Source organism: Amphiprion ocellaris, chromosome 7 (genome assembly GCF_022539595.1).
Source record: "Amphiprion ocellaris isolate individual 3 ecotype Okinawa chromosome 7, ASM2253959v1, whole genome shotgun sequence".
Taxonomy (NCBI): Eukaryota; Metazoa; Chordata; class Actinopteri; family Pomacentridae; genus Amphiprion; species Amphiprion ocellaris.
This window is the reverse complement of record NC_072772.1, coordinates 30,477,865-30,497,690: the sequence shown is the minus strand read 5'-3', so window position 1 is coordinate 30,497,690 and position 19,826 is coordinate 30,477,865. Positions and strand designations below refer to the sequence as shown.

The window sequence follows — 19,826 nt, the reverse complement described above, 5'->3', positions numbered from 1 at the left end:
AACCTTGTGAAAAGGTGATTTCCATCTGGGAAAAAAAATATAGAAAAGACTAAATAAAGAAGAGCAGCTTTCAGCTCCTGGCCAGGGTGACTCCTGCAAGGATTCTCTGCCATTACCTTTAGTAAAGAGTTTATGGGTTGAGAGACGTTCTATTCTTGGAAGAACAGGGGCGGAATCGAAACAGCTTCACGTTTATCTGGAATTGACAGCTGTGCTGACTTAATGAAGGTTCGTAATTAACATGGATTTCCGCTAATGTTCAGGGCTTTTGTCTCTTAAATTGAAAGTATTAATCCCATTAGTTTGAAAGTACGTAGCAGAGTCATTTGAAATCCACAGACCCTTTGTTTAAGAATCAGTCAGTAAATGAAGCATTTGGCATTTTTGTAATAAAAACTGCTAAATGTGAAGAAAGTGCCTCATCGGCTACTGATGTAAATAAGGAGTAGCAGTGTGGTTGATTTCACCTGAGAAGCCTTGCTTCAGATTTTGAAAATGTGTTTTCAAAGGCTATATTTTTGCTGTGATCTTCCAGTGTTTCCCTTAAATTTCCTAAGGTTGAATTGATTTGCATACTCTGTACACCCAGCAGTCCTTATCTTGTCCTTTCTGCCTCAGTGTCCTTGTCGGATGTGAATTTCCACCCTAATTTGAAAAGTGTGTCCTGGCTGCAGATTATTGCTGAATTGTGTATGTTGTGCTGCATTTTGTCACACCCTCGTGAGTTTTCCCTTTGCCAGTTTCAATCACCTTGCTCATGATGAAAGAGCTTAGTGTTGTAAATATAAATGCCAAACAATACGAATTGAATTAACAGACAAGAAAACCTCATACACCCTATTATTTCCATTGTTTGATTTGGGATGAATTTGATTTTCATATATAAAATAACTTTTTGGAAGCGCCAACTGAAATACCCTTTGTTTGAATCCAGTCAGGGATCTGTGTATATCATACCCCCCTCCGTCACACCATGTTTCCAGTCAGCCTCTCAACTGATCATGTTCCAGTAAAAACAAAATTTCCAAAAAAAATGTAACAAATGGCAAATGAATATTTATTCCTCAACTAAAAGAAGTTTGCAGTGGACGCTGAGGGAAGAACAAGAGCTCGGCGCGATCACAATACTATATTTAAACGTGATTTCTGCTCTTTAGCCATCTGCTCGCACACCTGCTTCCAGGCTTGTTGCATACAGTTACATCCCATACTATCTGATGTCAAGCTCTAAATTCCCCAGCTGTTACTTACCAGTCAGAGCGAAATGTTAAGACCACATGGCAAGTGTCCCTCAGCTGGACAAGGGGCTAGTTATGAATGCAGGTGTATAGTTTTGCCGGTCTGTTTTTTCCCCCTTCTCTTACATTTGTGTTTCTCTGGAGGACAGCTCGGTGATATGCACATCAGGGTTTGACAGTTTTTGCTTTAGATTCATTGAATGCAGCAACATCTAGGGTTTGTCAGGTGGATTCACGAGCGCCACGCCAGATGAATGCACTGTTTGTTTAGATTTATGGAAATATTGATGCAGAGGAACAAAGACTCACATCTGTTTTATTTCAAGTTGTGTAGTGCAGATTTTGTACTGAAACTTCCCTTTAATGAATTTAAAATTATACTGTAATTGCTCAATTTGCAGCCTATTGTGTGCTTTCAAAGGCACAAGATCAGATAAGGTCGAGCACCGCGCCGAAATTGAAAGTCGCAGAAATGATGGTCTTTCTCTGTCCTTGACATCAAAACCTTGATGTCACTTCTTTTTTTTTTCTTTTACTGAAAATGTCTCCTCATTACCTGTACCTCATTAACTGTATCTTTAAAAAATCTGTGTTTAATCCTGTTCCAGATAGAGGCACTTAGTGGTATCTGCAAATCAAATTCATTACCACATTTAAATGATTGATTGATGTTTGCTTAAAAAGCCTTTCTTTTCATGTTTTGCTAAAAGATGCACAGTAAATAGAAGCGCTGTTCTTGACTGCACATTCCTCGGTCCTCTGAGCTTTTTCGTAACATAAACAGGCAACTGTCTGATGATTTTTGTCCTCATTCATTGATAGCAACCTATTAGCTGTAAACACATTCTTGCTTTATATATTTTGCTGGAATCTGTAGTGGATGATTGTTTCAGGAGTATCTCGGGAGGTGGTTTTAACTTTTGTAATCTCCTCCCTGGTGAATATTACTATTCTTGTAACCCGACACAACCGCAAACATAAAACCTCAAGCTTGAACTTGTAGTGCAACTGTTCGTACATGAATTTGTTACTCATACCGGTATTGATTTTTGTGTCCTTTCTTATAGGATTATGTTGTTACGGAACAACACTCTGAAAATTGTTAACTCCAGCCGAGCGGATGAGGGGAACTATGTGTGCCGGGCAGAGAATCAGTTGGGCTCGGCAGAGATGACTGCCATACTGTGGGTAAAAGGTAAGTGACGCCCCGGGGGCCTTTATTTTCTGCCAAATTAGCACAAGTCGGCCACCAGCAAACAGTCCCCAATGTCATTTTTTCCCCCCACCTTTTGCTCGGGTGCCAGGAAATTTATTGTGCTTGCTCAGCCGTGAAGAAGGGCTTTCACATTCAAGAATCATATTGCAAGGACACACTTTAACAGTGTAACAGTGTGTGTCATAGATGCATACAGTCTAGATCGGCGCTAACCAGGATATTTATCTGACTAAAGGTGAGTGTTTTTGCCCAGGTTGGGGTTGGGTTCCCATGATGGCTCGGGCGCTGATGTCACAGTGGAATGCAGCTGCTTGACGCGAGCTTTGGGTTAGCCTGAGGTGACAGTGCAGCAGCTTTGTGCTTTCAGAGGCCATGCGTGTGGTGCTTAGCCCGAGCAGAGTGGAGGTGACGGTGGGGGAGAGCGTGGTGCTGAGCTGCAAGGCGACGCATGACACGTCGCTGGATGTGGCCTTCCAGTGGTTCTTCAACCAGAGACCAATCAACTTCCAGCACGACGGCGGCCACTTTGAATACATCCAAACAGTAAGAGCAAGAGTAAGAGCAAAAGTAAGACACATGTCTGCTTGTTGTTGCTTGCATTTTGTTTTCCATTCATTTGATTTCCTTTTTGCTCAAATCTGTTGATCTTGTGGCTCAACTTATTGAATTTGTTTCCATTTTCCCCTTTATTCTGATTTACTACCATTTTAAACCAAACACGTTATACCGGAAAAATAATCAGTTCTGCTGGAGGTCAGAAAGCCCCAAGGCAATCATGTGTATCAGTCAAATCTGTTGTTTAAAATTGCCCCTGTACATTTTTTGTGAAAACGAATAAACTAATAGAGACTAACTGATCCTGGCTTTGAGAGGTAGTAAGGGTCAGAACAGGGTCAGCAGTCATTCAGAATGAGAAATAGAAAGGAGACATTGTCAATATTTAACATAAGCTGCCAACATTTTTCCTTTTCTAATTATGGCTTTGTAAAAACATAGTTATTCTCCATCAGTTCCATTGTGTTTTGTCCTGCATTGAACTGCAAAAGCACACTTCCATGCAGTCTTTCTCTCTGTTTAATTTTAATCAAGTAGAATTGGTCAAGAAAACAAAAAAAGTTATTCATCCTTTGCCTGTCTTCAGCCTCAAGGCTGCATTGTTAACATTCCCATTTCACCTTCACTTTTTTCAGCTGTTTTGTTCGCTTCTGAATTGTTTCTGATCTTTTTCTTGTTTGTTACTGCCACTTGAATAATTGGTGATCAAGTTTCAATGCTTTTCACACAACCTAATTTAGTATTTTTATACCACAACAACTTATATTTCCCCTGTCCACAATACAAAAAAAGTAATTGTCGACTAAACCATAAACTGAAATTAAATGCAAATTAGCAAGAGAGCAGGGGGTCCTGTTGATGTTACCGTTTCTTTATCAACAGTGGATATTAAAATCACATCTGTCCCGATGTGTCCTCTGCTACAACCCATGCTCTGGAGAGAAAGCATTTGCAGTGACAATCCTTTACCGGCACAACAGAAGCCTAGCTGGTGCATGGTTTGTAATTTTAATCAGGTTTCGTGCTAAACAGCTGCCTGTAGACCTTGAATCATTCCCAGTCTTGCCTTAGGCATTTCTCATTTGAACAGAGAGAAAATACGAGTAGCTGAAGAATGTAGCACCAAGCGAGCACCTGAATTAAACAGGAATTTCTCAAGCCACATGAGCCTCTACAAGATGTAAAGGAATCACACTTTTTTTTTGTGTCAGGCACATTTAGGCTTTCCTAATACCTAACTTTTTTATGCTTTGCTTTCCCAATTGCAGCAGTCTTCAACAGTGGATCTGATGATAAGGAGCATTTTGTTGAAGCATGCTGGGAAGTATGGGTGCAGGGCCCAGACCAGTGCTGACACAGTGTTTGCAGAGGCTGAACTTTTAGTGCGAGGTAAGCTTGTTGTCGGTCAATGCACCGATATACTGTGACGTCTTTTACACTCTTTACTGAAGGCAGTGACTCAGTGCCCCCATTGAACTAATCCACGACCATGGAACAGAATTAACTTATTATTCTCATGCTTAATTACTGAGCCAAGCAGAAAGGCACCCGCTGTGTTTCTACCTTTTATTCTACTTAAGCTTCTCCTTAATCTTCATCTTTCCTCTTTTCCATTGGATCAATGGCAGACTGCAGAATTGTATCATGAAGTGTTGAATTTTGGCACACCCATTGGTGAGAGTCCCCAGATTCTTCTCACATAGTTTAATTTCTGCACATCAAGCACTCTAATGCCACCAGTGGGTTGATGTTGGAGCTGCATTTATGCGCACAACTATTGAGCAATAAGCCAGATTTTCACAAATGTAGTACTGCTAGATTCTTTGGAGCAAGTTCAAAGCCATATGATGTCAATTTTTGGCAAATTTTCTGAAAAAGTTTTTAAGAAGTTTCACAGGCCCCATTTAAAAAAAATATATCAGCGTATTTGATCTGTATATTGAGCATATATATCTCTGAGACAAAGATTCGCAAAAGTTAGTATATGGATTTTTGGTTTTTGAAGGCATTTGTCCATGAGAGCCAATCAAAAACTGGTGAGGAAGCTACCAAACTGGCATTAAGCCAAAATGTTGATGTGTTTGCCCCAAGGCTGAGACATGTAAGACATGAGTAAAGCAAGGTAAAAACTAATTAAGATGAAATTGAGAGTACATGCTGCCTTTTTTTTAAAACAAATCTGTTAGCCCAGGGGGTCATATCAAATTCTTCTTTTTTCTCTTTATATGTGCTGTTTATTGCTCCTCCTTGGTTCACAGCTTGACGACAGCTTGATAATAATGTTAGTCCCGCCCACGGCACTGATTGACTAGACACGAGTTCTCCTGCGGTGCTGATTGGACCAATAGCTGTTCCATGTCACAGCTTTAAATGAATCAGTCAAGTCGGTGTGGTGGATGGATTCAAAGGTCTGGAGGCGACCAAAGTATTCCAGGTGGAAACTGCCCTTGAGAGTTTTTGCTCCTAGAATACAAGTACATGGACATGAGTAGACTATTTCAAAAGTAATTGTTTGGATCCCAACATGCAAATGCCCCTTTCAGCAACCTTTTAATGGGCACTTTTTGGGGACACAGTACATTGATTTTCACTGAGCGCACCACCTGCCAGCTTTTCATGTACAGCTGTTTCCCCTGGAGTCCTTAGATGTTTGCTGCACTTGCAGATTACTTTTACCTCTGAAGACGGAGGTAAACATATGTTCAGCTGTATTAGAACAGAGGAAGGTCTACCACGCAGTCGTACTCAGCAGAACTGGCAAACTGCCTCCGAAAAACCCAAGAAAGAAAGCCTCAGTATTCCTTAATCAGCATGAAATCCATGGCAACGGATCTCTGTCAGACTGAATCCTTGTTCAGTTTAGTATCTCATGTTCTTTTCTGTTTGTTTGTGTACAGATTACGATGGAGAACTGTTGTTGTCGCCATATGCACACAGCTGCACATCGTCCTAATGCTTGCATGGTTACATCCATTAGTGTGTCTAATTGTAACAATCCACGATGAAGACATCACAATGGACCAGCAAAGAATTGATTCAAACCGCAGCGGAGACTGTTTTTGTTTTCGCCCTCTGTCTCGACACGCGGTGGTTCAGACATTCACACCTATAATTTAATCTGTGTCTTCTTCCACTCAGGCCCTCCTGGACCCCCTGGAGTGGTGATAGTGGAGGAGATCACAGACACCACGGCCACCCTGTCATGGACTCGTGGCCTGGACAACCACAGCCCTATCAGCACCTACAATTTACAGGCCCGGAGCCCATTTTCATTAGGCTGGCAAACTGTCAAAACAGGTAATCAATAAGGAGCAAATTGCAGCCTCTAGATCTGGGAGGTTAATGTGGGGCCGTATACAAAGGCCTTAATCCTGTCCAAAGTCATATGTGGAGGTTGAGAATCAGCCCAGCTAGGTTGAGGTCACAGCGTTCAGGAGATAGAACTGAATTTCCTGAAGCTGTTTATTTTTGTATATTAACATGATATGTTAAATTTTGAATCTTATAGCGTCAGTAGCATAAACCCAAGGATTTCTTTTTAGGTGCCAGCTTCAGAAGTTGAAATGCAGGTCACTGTCTTTTTATGGTCGAGCTTGGCTGTTGTTCAGAAGAGCGTAGCAAAAAGTAATTTGAGCCCATATCAAATGTCATTGGTGTGAATTTTATTCTGTGTCGTATCAGCAGTGGGTAGGAAATTAACCTTTTGGGCTTGAATCATAAAACTTATCCATGTTCATTTAGTATAAATGCACTTTCGCCACTTAGAAATGAATTAGCATCTTCTTTTTTTTCCGGAAACTTGACAGAATAACCATCAATTATTATCACTTAGCATTAAAGGATGAAGGCTTGCTAAGCATTGTGTGTAATCCATCTTAATATGCCGCGTGATAATAATAGCAGAGTTTAAGATGCGATAATGATTCATCCCCACAGATATATAAATCATAGTTTGTATACACTCCTCTCACATTATGTCCGTTCAACTGCATTTAATTCGATAAAGCACAATTAGGACTCTGTGATATATTGTCAGTGTTGAATTTGTTAAGATTAGCATAAAGGGGATTGGGCTTTTAGCTCCCTCTCCTTGCAAACACAGTTATCAGCTCATGTTTGAAGAGCAGCTTGCTTGACAGAGTGGTCTCATTGTGAGCTGCTTTGGACGATAAGAATATAAGCTCCACTGCTTCAGAGACCTCGGGTTCATTTGTGACATGGATATGCTTTCAGTCAATGTTTGTTTGTTATTGCACGATCAATATTGACAAAGCTTGATTATGGCAGTCCTGAAGAAACTAGATTATTTGTATTACGTCCTTGTAATTCTGTTCTAAATGCATTCATAAAACTGGATTTTTTTTCCCCATCTCCAGTATGTGATTTAATTACGTAGCGCTGTTCTGCAGAAACTGCAAAAATTGATTGAAATAAGCTTCCCTCTGTGTAATGATTTATACCTCCAAATGCGGTCTTAAGCTGATAGTAAGCTGTTGTTCATGCATCAAAACGTCTCATACCAAGTTTTAAGTAAATTGTGTGTCATCAACACCTGGTATCAAAATATGCCAAGTCACAGTAAATCTGGAGGGAAGGTGAAAAACTGTGGAGTCCTTAAGAATGAAGACAGTGTTGTGTTTTGTTTTGTTTTTAGCTCTATAGTCCTGCAGACTAGATTTAAAATGAAACAACAGTTATGAGGTTAAAATGTCAACTCTCAGCTTTTCCACACAGGTGGCAACAGTACAGAAACTGGAACCTTTTTTTTTTTTTTTTTTTTTTTTTTTACAGTTTCATTGAAGTAATTGGACAAGATTCTTGGTGGTATAATATCAAAGCTTCATCATTAGTCTAAAGTTAATGCTTTGAATGCCTGTAGGCTACAATCCAGGCTGTGTTGCTCTGCCAGCCCTGTGCCAGTTCTTACTTGGTCTTTAGCAGTGAAGGAGCTGTTCAGTCGCATGGTTAAAGTCTGATCTTTTGAATATTTGCACATTAAAAAAACTCTACCTTGTCTGCTTTGTCTGTTCTTTGGGGGGAGTTTGTATTTAAAAGTCTGTCTGATACCCTCAAAGCGGAGCACTTCTGGTTGTGCATCTCCTACTGTGCGTCATTAGAACCTAAGTGGAGCAACTGTAATGTGATGCTCATTCTGAATAAATAAATAAATACACAAACAACGTTCACGTCTGCAGACCCAGACCCAGTGACAGGGGACCTGGAGTCGGCCATGGCTGTGGAGCTCAACCCCTGGGTGGAGTACGAGTTCAGGGTGGTGGCCAGCAATGCCATCGGGACCGGAGATCCCAGTGCACCTTCAAGAGGAGTTCGGACTAAAGAAGCAGGTAAATTCTGTACATCCATTAGTGGTGAAAGTCCAGACAATTATCATTTAATATACCGTGTCCAAACTCCAGCTTGTGATTTATTGTCGATTTATTGTGCAGAGATTAGCCGGTGCCCCCACATGCCACTTCATGACAGTGTTATACCCCCATTATTAATATACTCAGTTTTAATTGGGGAAGCGGTTGAAAATAAGCTGCTTATATAAATTTCAACAAGTTTAATGTTACTGCTAAAGCGGCCTCTTCTTTAATGCCCCAAGGCAGCGACACAGTACAATACACTATTTATGGTGTGCAGAAATTCACTGTGCTCCTCCACTAACTGCTCGTTTCCTGTCTATAAAATGCAATAATTACAAAGGTCAGTGGTCACTCCAGAGTGGCTTATTTAATCTGTCCCATCTCTTCAGCATAATTAACAAACTAATTACTGTATCTACTCACTGTTGTAGTAATCCATCTTTTAAGTTACAATACATTATTCAAATGTCAGCCAAAAGGTTCCAGTTCAAAACACAGGACTTGAACCCACAAATGGTTCCCAATTAGATTTTTTAATGAAAGACGAGACAAAAGCTACTTCTGCAATGTTTTCTGATCCTGTTAAATTTTTAAGTTTCCATTTATGAGTTTAAAGTTAGCTCAAATTTATGTGGTCAAAAACAGGATCTTCACTTCAGCTTTCCAAAAATATGCTGAAGTGTGTTTTGTTTTTTTAAATGTTGGACCAGTGGTGCAGTGTTAACCTTTCTGTTTCACACAGTCCCGTCGGTGGCACCAGCCAACGTTAGTGGAGGGAATGGCCGCAGGCACGAACTGGTCATCTCATGGGAGGTAGGTCCTCTGCCGAACTTCCCCCTCATAGCACAAGTGTGACAACATGTGCAAAAACCACAAATGTCACAGTGGGACTGTGTTTTTCCAGTTAAGCAAACTCAGATTAGCAGCTGTTAATGGAAGCTTTTTTATAGGCTTCTCTCACATAAAAATAATGTTTTTGGTTCCCTTTTTTAAAAAAAAAAAAAAAAGGAGATAAAGATGTTATAGTTTCCCAGGGAGCTGCTCAAAAATCCCTTGCTTTCAAATATTTTTTCCTCTGGCAATGAGCGGAGTATGAAATGGAAATTTGTTCAACTTCATAAACTTTAGAAAATATAGTGATACCTTAATATTGTGTTTTTTCTCACCCAGTATGCAAGTATGCAGTCAAATACTTAAAAGAGTAATATTTTATCGACAACCTCAGCATGATTCCTTAAACCTTTGGGCTCAACAAACTGTGTTTTTCATATTTCCTGTTACTTGCAAAAACAAATAAAATCTTCCCACCCTTAAAGCAGGTTTATATTAATCTGCAGCGTCACAATGAAAATAAAAAGCATGCTGCAGTCCTCCAGGCCACATTGAAGAAGGAACAAATAGAAATAATGATCGTAATCGACCAGAGCAAGTCAGCGTCGGCTTAATAATAAATGTAACCCCAAACAACATGATAAATATAAATGCTGATGTTTCATTTTGGGATTTTTATTTTTATGAAATGATCCTATAAGTGCCTGTGATAGTTGAATCCTCAGGCGTAAAAGGCACAGAGTGGTGATTATTTTTAGGACAATTTACATAATTAAAAATCGAAAGAATTCTATATGCTGTAAATATTCATCATTTAAGAATGCATTACTCACCAGGATTAAAAATATGATATTAAATATGTATGTAAAGGAAATGTTTTATATCCTGACACATCAGAACCTGCAGGTTGAGGATTAGTAATGTAATGCAGGAGTAAAAACGATCCCACTGAAACATGCTTTAAACATCCATCCATCCATCCATTATCCATACACCACTTAATCCTCACTAGGGTCGCGGGGGGTGCTGGAGTCTATCCCAGCTGACTCAGGTGAAGGCAGGGGACACCCTAGACAGGTCGCCAGTCTGTCACAGGGCTACATACAGAGACAAACAAGCACTCTCACATTCACACCTATGGGCAATTTAGAATGATCAATTAACCTGCATATTTTTGGACTGTGGGAGGAAGCCGGAGTACCCGGAGAAAACCCACGCATGCACAGGGAGAACATGCAAACTCCATGCAGAAAGATCCCGGGAAAGCCGGGACGCGAACCAGGGATCTTCTCGCTGTAAGGCGAAAGTGCTAACCACTACACCACTGCTTTAAACATCTGCACCGAAACTACGGCTTTGCCATTGTTCACTGAGGAATTTCACAGTCACTAAGTAATAAATCTTGCATGTGAATGTGACTTAATAATCATGTAGAGGTTGCCACTGCATGTGCTGTTCATTAAAAACCTTCACTTTTGTTTCCTGGGAATACTTGTCAGACGTTATTAAGGGGGATAAAGCATGGTTGATGGACGACGCTGCTCCTTGTGGTTCTAAGCTTGAAGGAAATGGTCTAATGATTTTACGATACACAGATGATTGAATTAGCTTACAGTCAGTTGCGTACACTGGAGGTGAAATATGGTGACGAGCCGCAGCTCCGCTCGCTGTGTGTCGAGGACCTGAGTTTGCTTGTCGTCTTATTCCCAAAACCATCAAAGCGGGATCTAATTAAAACATAAAGAAAAGTTTGAGCAGCTCAAGTGAGAAAATGATGAAGAGAGTCTGGAGATGTTCTTAAAATGGAGGAAGGCTGAACGTGTTGAGGGGTTTACAGATGGTATTTAAAGACCTGAGTTGAGCACAGCAGGTCAGTAACATGTCTCAGATCATACAGCTTCTACGTGGTTAATACAGTCTTTAACATTTTCTTTTCTAAACACCCACGGGGGAAATTATATCCTGTTGTGTGCAGGTATTCTTAACTAGACAGGCGGATTTTATATCAACTTGAAGTAATAAATAGACAAAACAGAACTAGAACTGTTTGTATACACAGTCCTTCAATAATAGTTCATAAACAAGATGTTAGATCTGAGTGACGGAGTGGCACAGCTTCGTGTTATTGATAAAATTGGTTTCAGTTAATGTAACTCCTCCGTGTTCTTGTGCAGACTCTAGATGTGAACTAGTATGTTTTTGCAACACACTGAATGCAAGTTTTGTATTTGTGGCGGACTTAGTGCAGATGCAAACTTAGTGACTCGTGGTTGACAAGTCAAGTTTTCTTCACCTTATTCTGTGAAATCACACCCACATAAAGCTCCCTGACATCACACCGATGCATCTATTAAATTTTTATTCATCTTTCCACATTCATTTTGTGTTCTTCCACAAACTAGCCTGATCCACAGAGTCAGAAGAACTTCTGTTTTATTTATTTATCATGGCAGTGGTGCCACATTAAACATTAATGAGTAGTGATTCTTAGCCGTACTCTGTAATCCATAGGTGGTAGGTAGATTACACTCTGTGTTTTGTATTCTCTAGACTCTGCAGTCTCTAGCAGGTGATGTTACACACATTCTAGCCACAAATAGGCAACTGATCCAGTGTTTAAATTTTGTGTGTCAACCACAGAAACCTTTGAGTTACATCAAACTTCTCATTCTGCAGTTTCACATTCTTATTAAAAATCTTAAATTAATGAAAAATTCTCTCGCCACTAATAACTTTTTCAGTACCACATTCCTGCCAGTTGACTCCGTCCAAAAACAACAAGGACCCAGCTGCACACTTCATCTTCATTTGAACAAATCTGGCCCGAATATTACCTGGAAATGCATATTTTGAATGATAATACAGATAGACATGCTGATGCGATTACCAATATGATGTGACATTTTATTGTGATGTTCGACAAATATATACATATTTATTGAATTAAAATTCAAATTCATCATCATTATGAGGATCACATTTACGTAGCAGTATAAAGATTAAGCTGACAGCTGTTGGCAATTATTTACACTGAAAAACTGTCAAATCTAGACTTAAAAATAAAGTTATACAACTTGACAAAAAAAATTCACACTTTCGCTGAACATATGGCGTCGTGGTGGATCATTATGTGCAAATTCAGCGGGATACTGCTATGGCCAGAAAACATGATTCAGTTTTGTACATTTGAGAAATCAAGGAGTATCCTCTGTGAAAACGGAAACGGGGAAAGTCCTGTGTTTAAAGGGAATAAAAGTAGTGAATATGTGTGGCCAAGAGTATCACATGCTCCGACACACCCACTTATAATGCATGATAATATATTCTTTCTTCTCTCGACCTGTTGTCTAGTGTGCTGCAGGTGTGCCAGGCCCAGCTGGTCACAAGGACACCAAAGTGTGCGGCACACCCCTGTTGGATTGGGCTCAAAGAAGGGCCCTTAATGTGTTTTGCTGAATGATTGCTGTAATTCTTAAAAGAATTTCCACACCTCTTCGTTTTGGAGGTTAAAAAAAAAAACAGAGAGCACGCATCCTTTAGTATCACTACTGTGGCAGTCCTGTATTCAGCAAACCAGCTGGTCAGCAAAACATTCTGGACAGCTTCACAGCTGTACACAAAGGCAAACTGACCCAGCTGGTGATGCACTGAACCACCAAGAAGCCGTGACCCTGTTCATAGAAAAAGGCAAAGAGAGTTGCACATCATCTCCAGTGGGATAACACAGAGGTTGAGGCTGGAGTCTTCACAGCTACCTGTACCTTTGGAGAGAGGGTCTTATGGGTTGTGAGGGGCTCAGGTGAGCGCTCATCATTAGAGCAAAGCAACCTTTTTCCATCTCAGAAGGGAGACCAGGTCAACCCATCTGCTGTAGTATTCTGCATGATTTTCTCTGACTTGCTTTCATTGAATTGTGGCAAGTTAGTAGAAAGACTTCAGCTATTCCAGTGAAGGAAAACTGTTCACAGAATGTTTTTCCTTCACTGGAACATAAATAACGTGTTGATTGATGTCATTTTCCGATACGAACCAATTAGCTTTGAAACACTTCTTAATATAATGACTCTCAACTGACTTATAGTTAGTCTGCGGGTGCGTTCCGCATTTATTTACAGCACATATGCAGGGTGTTAAAGCAGCTATCATTGACTCCTAATTGTCAGATTTATAGAGCATGTGTCACAGTTTTGCAAGCTGTGAAGATATTACCAACAGGGTAAAAACTCCTGCTCTATTATTAACAACGGCACAACAGTTGCTCAAGACCGTAGCTCATTGCATTTTAAACAGCGTCCCAATTTATTCTGTTGAAATTTGTTTAACCATCCAGGATCTTAGAGTTAGAGGGCATAACTCGGCCACAATTGCAAAAGTTGCTGACATAGCTCAAAGGAGGCCAGCTGGGCCGTGTAGTACACAGAGCTGCATCAGCCAGGCAAGTGATTAAGATGTAGTGAATTTAAAATTTGGTCCCACCAGAGAGGCACAATGATGATTAACCTTGACTCCCGGAGTCGTTCCCACTAAATCCAGGGTTGTTTATGAATATCTGTTTGTAATCTCGAGCTACAATGGTTGTACAAAATGTAATAAATCTCACACCAAGTAAAAGAGGATATTAGTGTGAGCCATTTCCAAGTGGACAGCTTGGCTCTCAGCCAGATTCGGGGCAATGCATGTACAGAATTACTATGAGCAAAGCTGAGAATTTGCAATTGAGATCAGTTGAAGGATACATTAACAGGGGAACAGTGAACAGATGTGGAGGCAACTGACAGTTATTCTTGTAGTTATTAAGTATGGGAGCCCAACTGCCACTGGGAAGATAACCTTCACATCAGGAGAAGTGCACCTCAGTGGCACATTATGGGGGATAATGTCCATTCCAGATGGGATGGTGTTTGGTGGTAGACTATTTCCTATTTATAACTCAAGAGTGTCATTAGCTTGGCCAGTATAACACAATGACAACCCCCTTATAACCACATGTTGAAGCTTAAAACTACACGGAACCATGATTGGTGTTCGGTAAAAACCCGTTAAAGAGCGAATGAAACTGAGTGACTACAAAAAGTAATTCTCAGCTAAACCGTTTCTGACCCAGAATTCTCTCGTCGAGGCTCAAAAAAAACTGTCTCACTTATAAAAAATGCCAGAACAATTAGATTTTTCAGCAAGTGCCTGAGCATAAAACCAAGAGTGAACATTACTTAGTCTCCTCATTTGTTTTTATTCAGACATTTTCAGTCACTACTGAAGTACAGAGCGTGCTGTGGTAAAAAATGAAAGCACTTCCTCAAGAGTGATGTTTTCTCTCTGCCCATTGTGGACTACAGGAATTGTCACCCATCCATAAGTCTGTCAGTTTTTAAAGTGAATCACAGTACAATGCTGAGATGTCCCACTTTGAGGCAGCAGTCCCCTTTTGGTACTTGGCATTTTAAGTCCTTTTAGCTCTGCCCTATTTATTCTTGTTTCTACTAAATGCTTTTGGAAATAAATCAGGACTCCGTCAGTGATCAATGGAGATGGATATTAAAGGAGACGGAGCAGGAATGTTAGCCCTTTTTGGCAGTCAAGGCATGTGAGCGCGTGGCAGTTCTGCCTTTCCAATCATCTGTGGAGAGTTGTCAGAGCCTGGACGGCCATGGTGGCCAGGGTTATTAAGCAGGATGAATGACTAAACAGTCTCTGCAGCTTCATTCAGCCGTCTCATTAGAGTCGACTGTGAGAGATCTCTTTTTCTCGGGGAGAGCCATAGGGACGACCATTAGCGATGCCCTCACAGTCACCGTCGCCGAGCCCAGCAGGTCCCACAATTTCATCCACGAGACTCACCGCCGTTGTTTCAGCCCCCGTCACACCGTGTCCACGCTATCTCACTTCTTACACCTGCGAGTGTTTCCAAACTTGACTCTCTGATTTGTTCACGCTGTTTTATTGAAGACCCATATTCCTTGGCATCCTTTTAAAAGCATTGCCGGCTCTGATGATAACTTTGATGGAAGCTAATTCATTCCCGCAGATCATCCCTGTAATTAGGTAGTCATGGTGATTGGTCCTCGTTGAATGAAATGTGAACTACAGCTCCATCCACCACTCGATCCCTCTGTAGACTACATGGCTAATATGGATGATGCCTTCGGGGTACGATATTGCTGTGAAGCTTATGCAAATCAACGCATTACGGCGTGAGCGGCAGACGTGTTTGCCAAAAACAGGTGTACAGGTGTTTGTCATTTATTAAATTTAGCCAAAGATTTAATCCCTGCAGCTCATATTTTAATTAAATTCGAGCCCACTTAATAAATTGGCATTTGATTTGATTAAGCACAGAGCAGCTGTGGAAGACAGCTCCCAGTTTCACCACTTCAGGAAAACCACAGATAATCAGTGAAGCCGGCACACAAAAGCTGGGTCCCAAAAATCCTCCTGTCAGACATGGGAAGATAAATAGCTACAGAATGGACACAACTGAGCCAGATATGATTTGTTTCCATTACTCTGGACTGACTGCATCTTTATTAACACTGGCAGAGAGTTACAGTAAATGGGAGGGAAATTGAAAGCTGGTTATATGGTATTACCAGAGAGGAAAATGTGTTTTTTGTACTGAAGGAGCTGTCCAGATGAGAAAATGTGCGAATGATGCACTTTCAGCCACAGAGTTTAAGTGCCTTTAATCCAGTTTTTGCTCTCAAATTCAGTGAAAGACACTCTTTGATGATTGTTTCCCACTCTTCCATATTTCCAGCCTGTATCCGAGGAGTTCCAAAACGGTGAGGGCTTTGGGTACATCGTTGCATTTCGAGCCAACGGGACCAGAGGCTGGAAGGAGAAGATGGTGACTTCAGCTGATTCCACGATGTACAAATACAGAGACGAGACCTTCCCTCCTCTCACCCCATTTGAAGTGAAGGTTGGCGTCTACAACAATAAGGGAGATGGACCATTCAGCAAAGTGGTCATCATCCACTCAGCTGAGGGAGGCGAGTTAATATTCGTGGACTTTAAAGGTACAGAGGGGATAGTTTTCAACCCTTAATAATCGTTATCATTTTGATTTGTTTCACAGAGCCGAGGGAAGCGCCATCTGATGTGAAAGCTTACAGCATTTCTTCATCAGAAATTAGGGTGACCTGGAAACCTCCTAATCCTGGCCCTGGAAAACCAAGAGGATATGAGGTTGTTGTGAATTTCTTGTCTGTCCTTCTTCGTTTAAACACAGCATTTGACATTTCACACAAGCACCCGGGCTTTTGTGCATGAGCTGAGGTTTGAGAGCAGTAATTTTTCAGCCTGTAATTCCTGTTAACAGGTCAGCTACTGGAAAGACATGGAGCAGGAAGAGTCGGGGAAAAAACAACGGACTGTGAAAAACGAAACATCCATGGTCTTGACAGGACTAGAAGGAAACAGTGTGTATCTCATCACAGTAAAAGGCTTCAACAGCATCGGCCAGGGTCCTGCCAGTGCTGCTGTCACAGCCAAGACCAGGAAAGCCCGTGAGTGCAGCAGTGACACTAATCATGCTCTTCTATATATGGAATACAGGCTACCTGTTAAGTTTGCTCAAAAATCCCCTTGTAAAAAGTGTTGCAATTGACCTAGTTGGTTGAAACTCTCTTTAGAAGAATGTTAAACTCTTGTCTTCTCTTTGTAGCTCCCGCTCAGTCTCCGACCAACCTCATGTGGATTCAGGAGGGCAACAACGTGTCACTAAGCTGGGACCCGGTGAAGGCAAAAGACAATGAATCGGATGTCATCGGGTACATGGTAATGACCCTTTGGAAAAATATTAAAGCAGAGGAGAGACTTATATAAGTGTAAATTCACATTTATGGTTCTGTTGTATTTACTGTCCTTGACTTTCCTGATAGATTGTCAACCTGAGAGCTCTTTATTTACCTCTTGTTGTACAATGGACACGTCTCACAATACTATAGGCAGCAGTCAACCTGTGACTTTGAACACACATGAATTCAGTTCCTCTATAACTGGTTGAACATATAAGCAACTAATTATTAATAGCAGATTGCCATATAAATAAATGATAACCTGAGAGCTTAACATTGATTTTACTTTCACGGTCTCCTGGACCAATTAATATTAGTGTTTATGTTTAACTTATTTTATGGGAAATCATGTTAAATGTATTTATCTTAACATTGATCCAGAAACCACAGGTAAAGTAATTACTAAATGTATTATGAGAGTGTATATTTACCGTCAGCTGGGCGTAGGTTTTGCCAAAATGCTTCTTTTCCAACATTTCTATGCACACAAATTTGTATTTTATGACTGTTCTCAGAGCGTAGCATATCTACCAACAGCTACTGTGTGTTTTAAGAAAAGACGGGACTGCAGCGAAGTCTAATGTGTTTTTTGTAAGTATGAAAACAGTGTAAAGCTGAAGTGTCCATGCGCTCATGTCCTGCAGGTGTTACTCAAACAGGAGGGCAGAGGCCACAACCAGGTGACCAGAACCATTAACCCATCCACCATGCTCTCACTGCCAGAGGGAGGCACTTACATCATTGAAGTGCGAGCTCTCAGTGAAGGGGGAGAGGGAGCGGTCAGCTCCCAAGTCCGAGTTGTCACCTCCTCTGGTAAGCTCGGAGCTGGTTTCTCGCCTCTGACGACCTCTGAAATCCAATCTCTATGCACAGGCTGTGTCCTCTTTGTAGCAATCTTAAGTCCTGCCCTTAATTGAGTCACCACAGCTGTTGTGCGGGCCAAGTTTTCTTTGGCTAATACTGTTTTAATTACCTCACCCACACCAGCCTTCCTACTCCTGCATAGCCAATTAACTTCCAAGTAACAGGACGGAAGTTTGCATTCCTGTGTGCGACCAGGCAGCTTTTCAAGGCGACGGATTGCTGTTTCACTCCATGTCGCCAGTTTCCTTCAAGGTTGTTTTTCTGTCCTTTAGGAACAAAGGCTGTTTTTTTTACAACTTCTTAAGACACAAAATTCAGGCAAAGATCAGTGGAGTTATTTAGCATTAAACATGAATGCATGTATTTTCTATTTCTTGCTTTTCTTAGGTGTCCGAGCAAAAAGCAACCAGTGCTCGGTGCACTGCCTGCCACAGAGCCTAACATGGACATCGCTGCTCCTGGTTCTTCTGGTGCCTTCAGCTTCCTGGTGAGGCCACTGTGTTGTCGTCATGTTCGTGGAAGGGAGCCACCAGTCTTCTGCTCCCTTATTCCCTCTGACTGCCTGCTTGCTTTGGCCTTACCCATCCCGAAGGGCCCGAGGCCTGCCGAAGGGGATTGTGTCTGCCAGTTAACATGCAGCGCTTCAGAGTTCATCATTTTCAGTTCCATGTTTCAATCGAGGCCCTGGACGTTTAAGTTGCACAGTTCTTTCCAACATCACAGTAGTATTGTACTGTAGTGTACGTTGTGGGGAAAGATTTGTTTAATCACTTACTTTAACATTATGTGTTCCTCTCGTTGACTGGCATCTAACCACTTCCAGACGGCTCCTGCAGCTCTGGGGCTCTACAGAGCATGAACAATTCCTCGAAAGCTGCTGTGGTAGTAATACAGGGATCAGCCGGCCTGTTTCTTTTCATTACTTATCTGCATCAATTTACCCCTTGGCTGCCTAACAAGCAATGCAGCAGAAGCTCAGTAGAGATAAGTGCATTGTTTTCTTATTCACACATTGAGGGGGGGAAAAAAGTTTTTTATGGAACCAAGAATCTTACTATTTCCAGACTTGCTTTTTGTACATTGTGTTACCTTTAGAGACAAAACAGTGGTGTGTGTCAGCTCTGTCAAACTCTGTTTTTTGGTAGCGATGCTTGGTAATACAGTTCGTTGACTGTTGGATGTATGGAAGTAGGAAACAGGTACTTACCTGTAGTGCCCAAACACATCAATAGACAAAGACAACTCTGTACGGACTCCTGGTGTCAGTACAAATAAATGTGATGTATATTTTTTAAATGCTTGTTGTTTGTAATTTCTAACTTTTAGAAAACGAACAATCATGAAGATGCACTGGTCTTATGAATAATTATTTTTATCATTGATAACTCTGATAATTATGTTGTGTACGAAGTCTGAAAACAGAGATCACAGTTTCCCAAAGTCAAAGATGGCATCCAGAATCATCCAGAATCCAAAGTTATTTAATTTACAATTAGGAAAAGCATCAACATTAACTAGGGATAGACTGATTGTCAGCCTGGGCAATTATTCTGGGCCGATTATCGGTATCTGCATTTTTATCAACCGACTGTTGATAAATTAAAAGCACTACTTTAGGTCTGATGCAGCTCCTCTCTCTGTCTGATGTCACTCTGTGGTCTCAGAAATGTCTCTCAAGGAGAAACTGAACAAGAAACACAAGTCGTTGCCGCAAATTAGCTTCTCTCACAGTGGCTAAGGCTATGCTAACAGCTAGCGGCTAAGTTAGATTGCAGCCAGAGATCACCCTGAAACAGAGTCTGAAAAACTATAATTAATAATGCTTTAAGATCTGTGTAGTAAAAGTAAAAGATTAAGAAAATAGACAAGAACGGCAGAGATAACTACAGGAGATAAACTGATTAATCTCAGTCGATTCCACATAAACAGAGGAGAGCGTCCAAATTTAGCCTTTCCT

The 19,826-nt window shown here is 41.0% G+C and overlaps 1 protein-coding gene across 3 annotated transcripts in view; it reads left to right on the top strand.

The window, feature by feature from the left end:
- cntn5 (contactin 5) overlaps positions 1 to 18,683 on the top strand; it is a 99,463-nt gene extending 80,780 nt beyond the window's left edge. The window contains exons 13-24 of one of the 3 annotated variants that reach the window (XM_035952914.2): positions 2,306 to 2,433; positions 2,822 to 3,021; positions 4,278 to 4,398; positions 6,148 to 6,306; positions 8,205 to 8,354; positions 9,121 to 9,191; positions 15,964 to 16,198; positions 16,285 to 16,394; positions 16,528 to 16,714; positions 16,873 to 16,985; positions 17,650 to 17,818; positions 18,257 to 18,683. In XM_035952914.2, coding sequence (XP_035808807.2) covers positions 2,306 to 2,433; positions 2,822 to 3,021; positions 4,278 to 4,398; positions 6,148 to 6,306; positions 8,205 to 8,354; positions 9,121 to 9,191; positions 15,964 to 16,198; positions 16,285 to 16,394; positions 16,528 to 16,714; positions 16,873 to 16,985; positions 17,650 to 17,818; positions 18,257 to 18,360 — 1,747 coding nt within the window. In that variant the 3' untranslated portion in view covers positions 18,361 to 18,683. The remainder of the gene's footprint in view (positions 1 to 2,305; positions 2,434 to 2,821; positions 3,022 to 4,277; positions 4,399 to 6,147; positions 6,307 to 8,204; positions 8,355 to 9,120; positions 9,192 to 15,963; positions 16,199 to 16,284; positions 16,395 to 16,527; positions 16,715 to 16,872; positions 16,986 to 17,649; positions 17,819 to 18,256) is intronic. The other 2 variants (XM_023280479.3, XM_023280480.3) reach the window with 2 other exon arrangements.
- Positions 18,684 to 19,826: the final 1,143 nt, after the last annotated feature.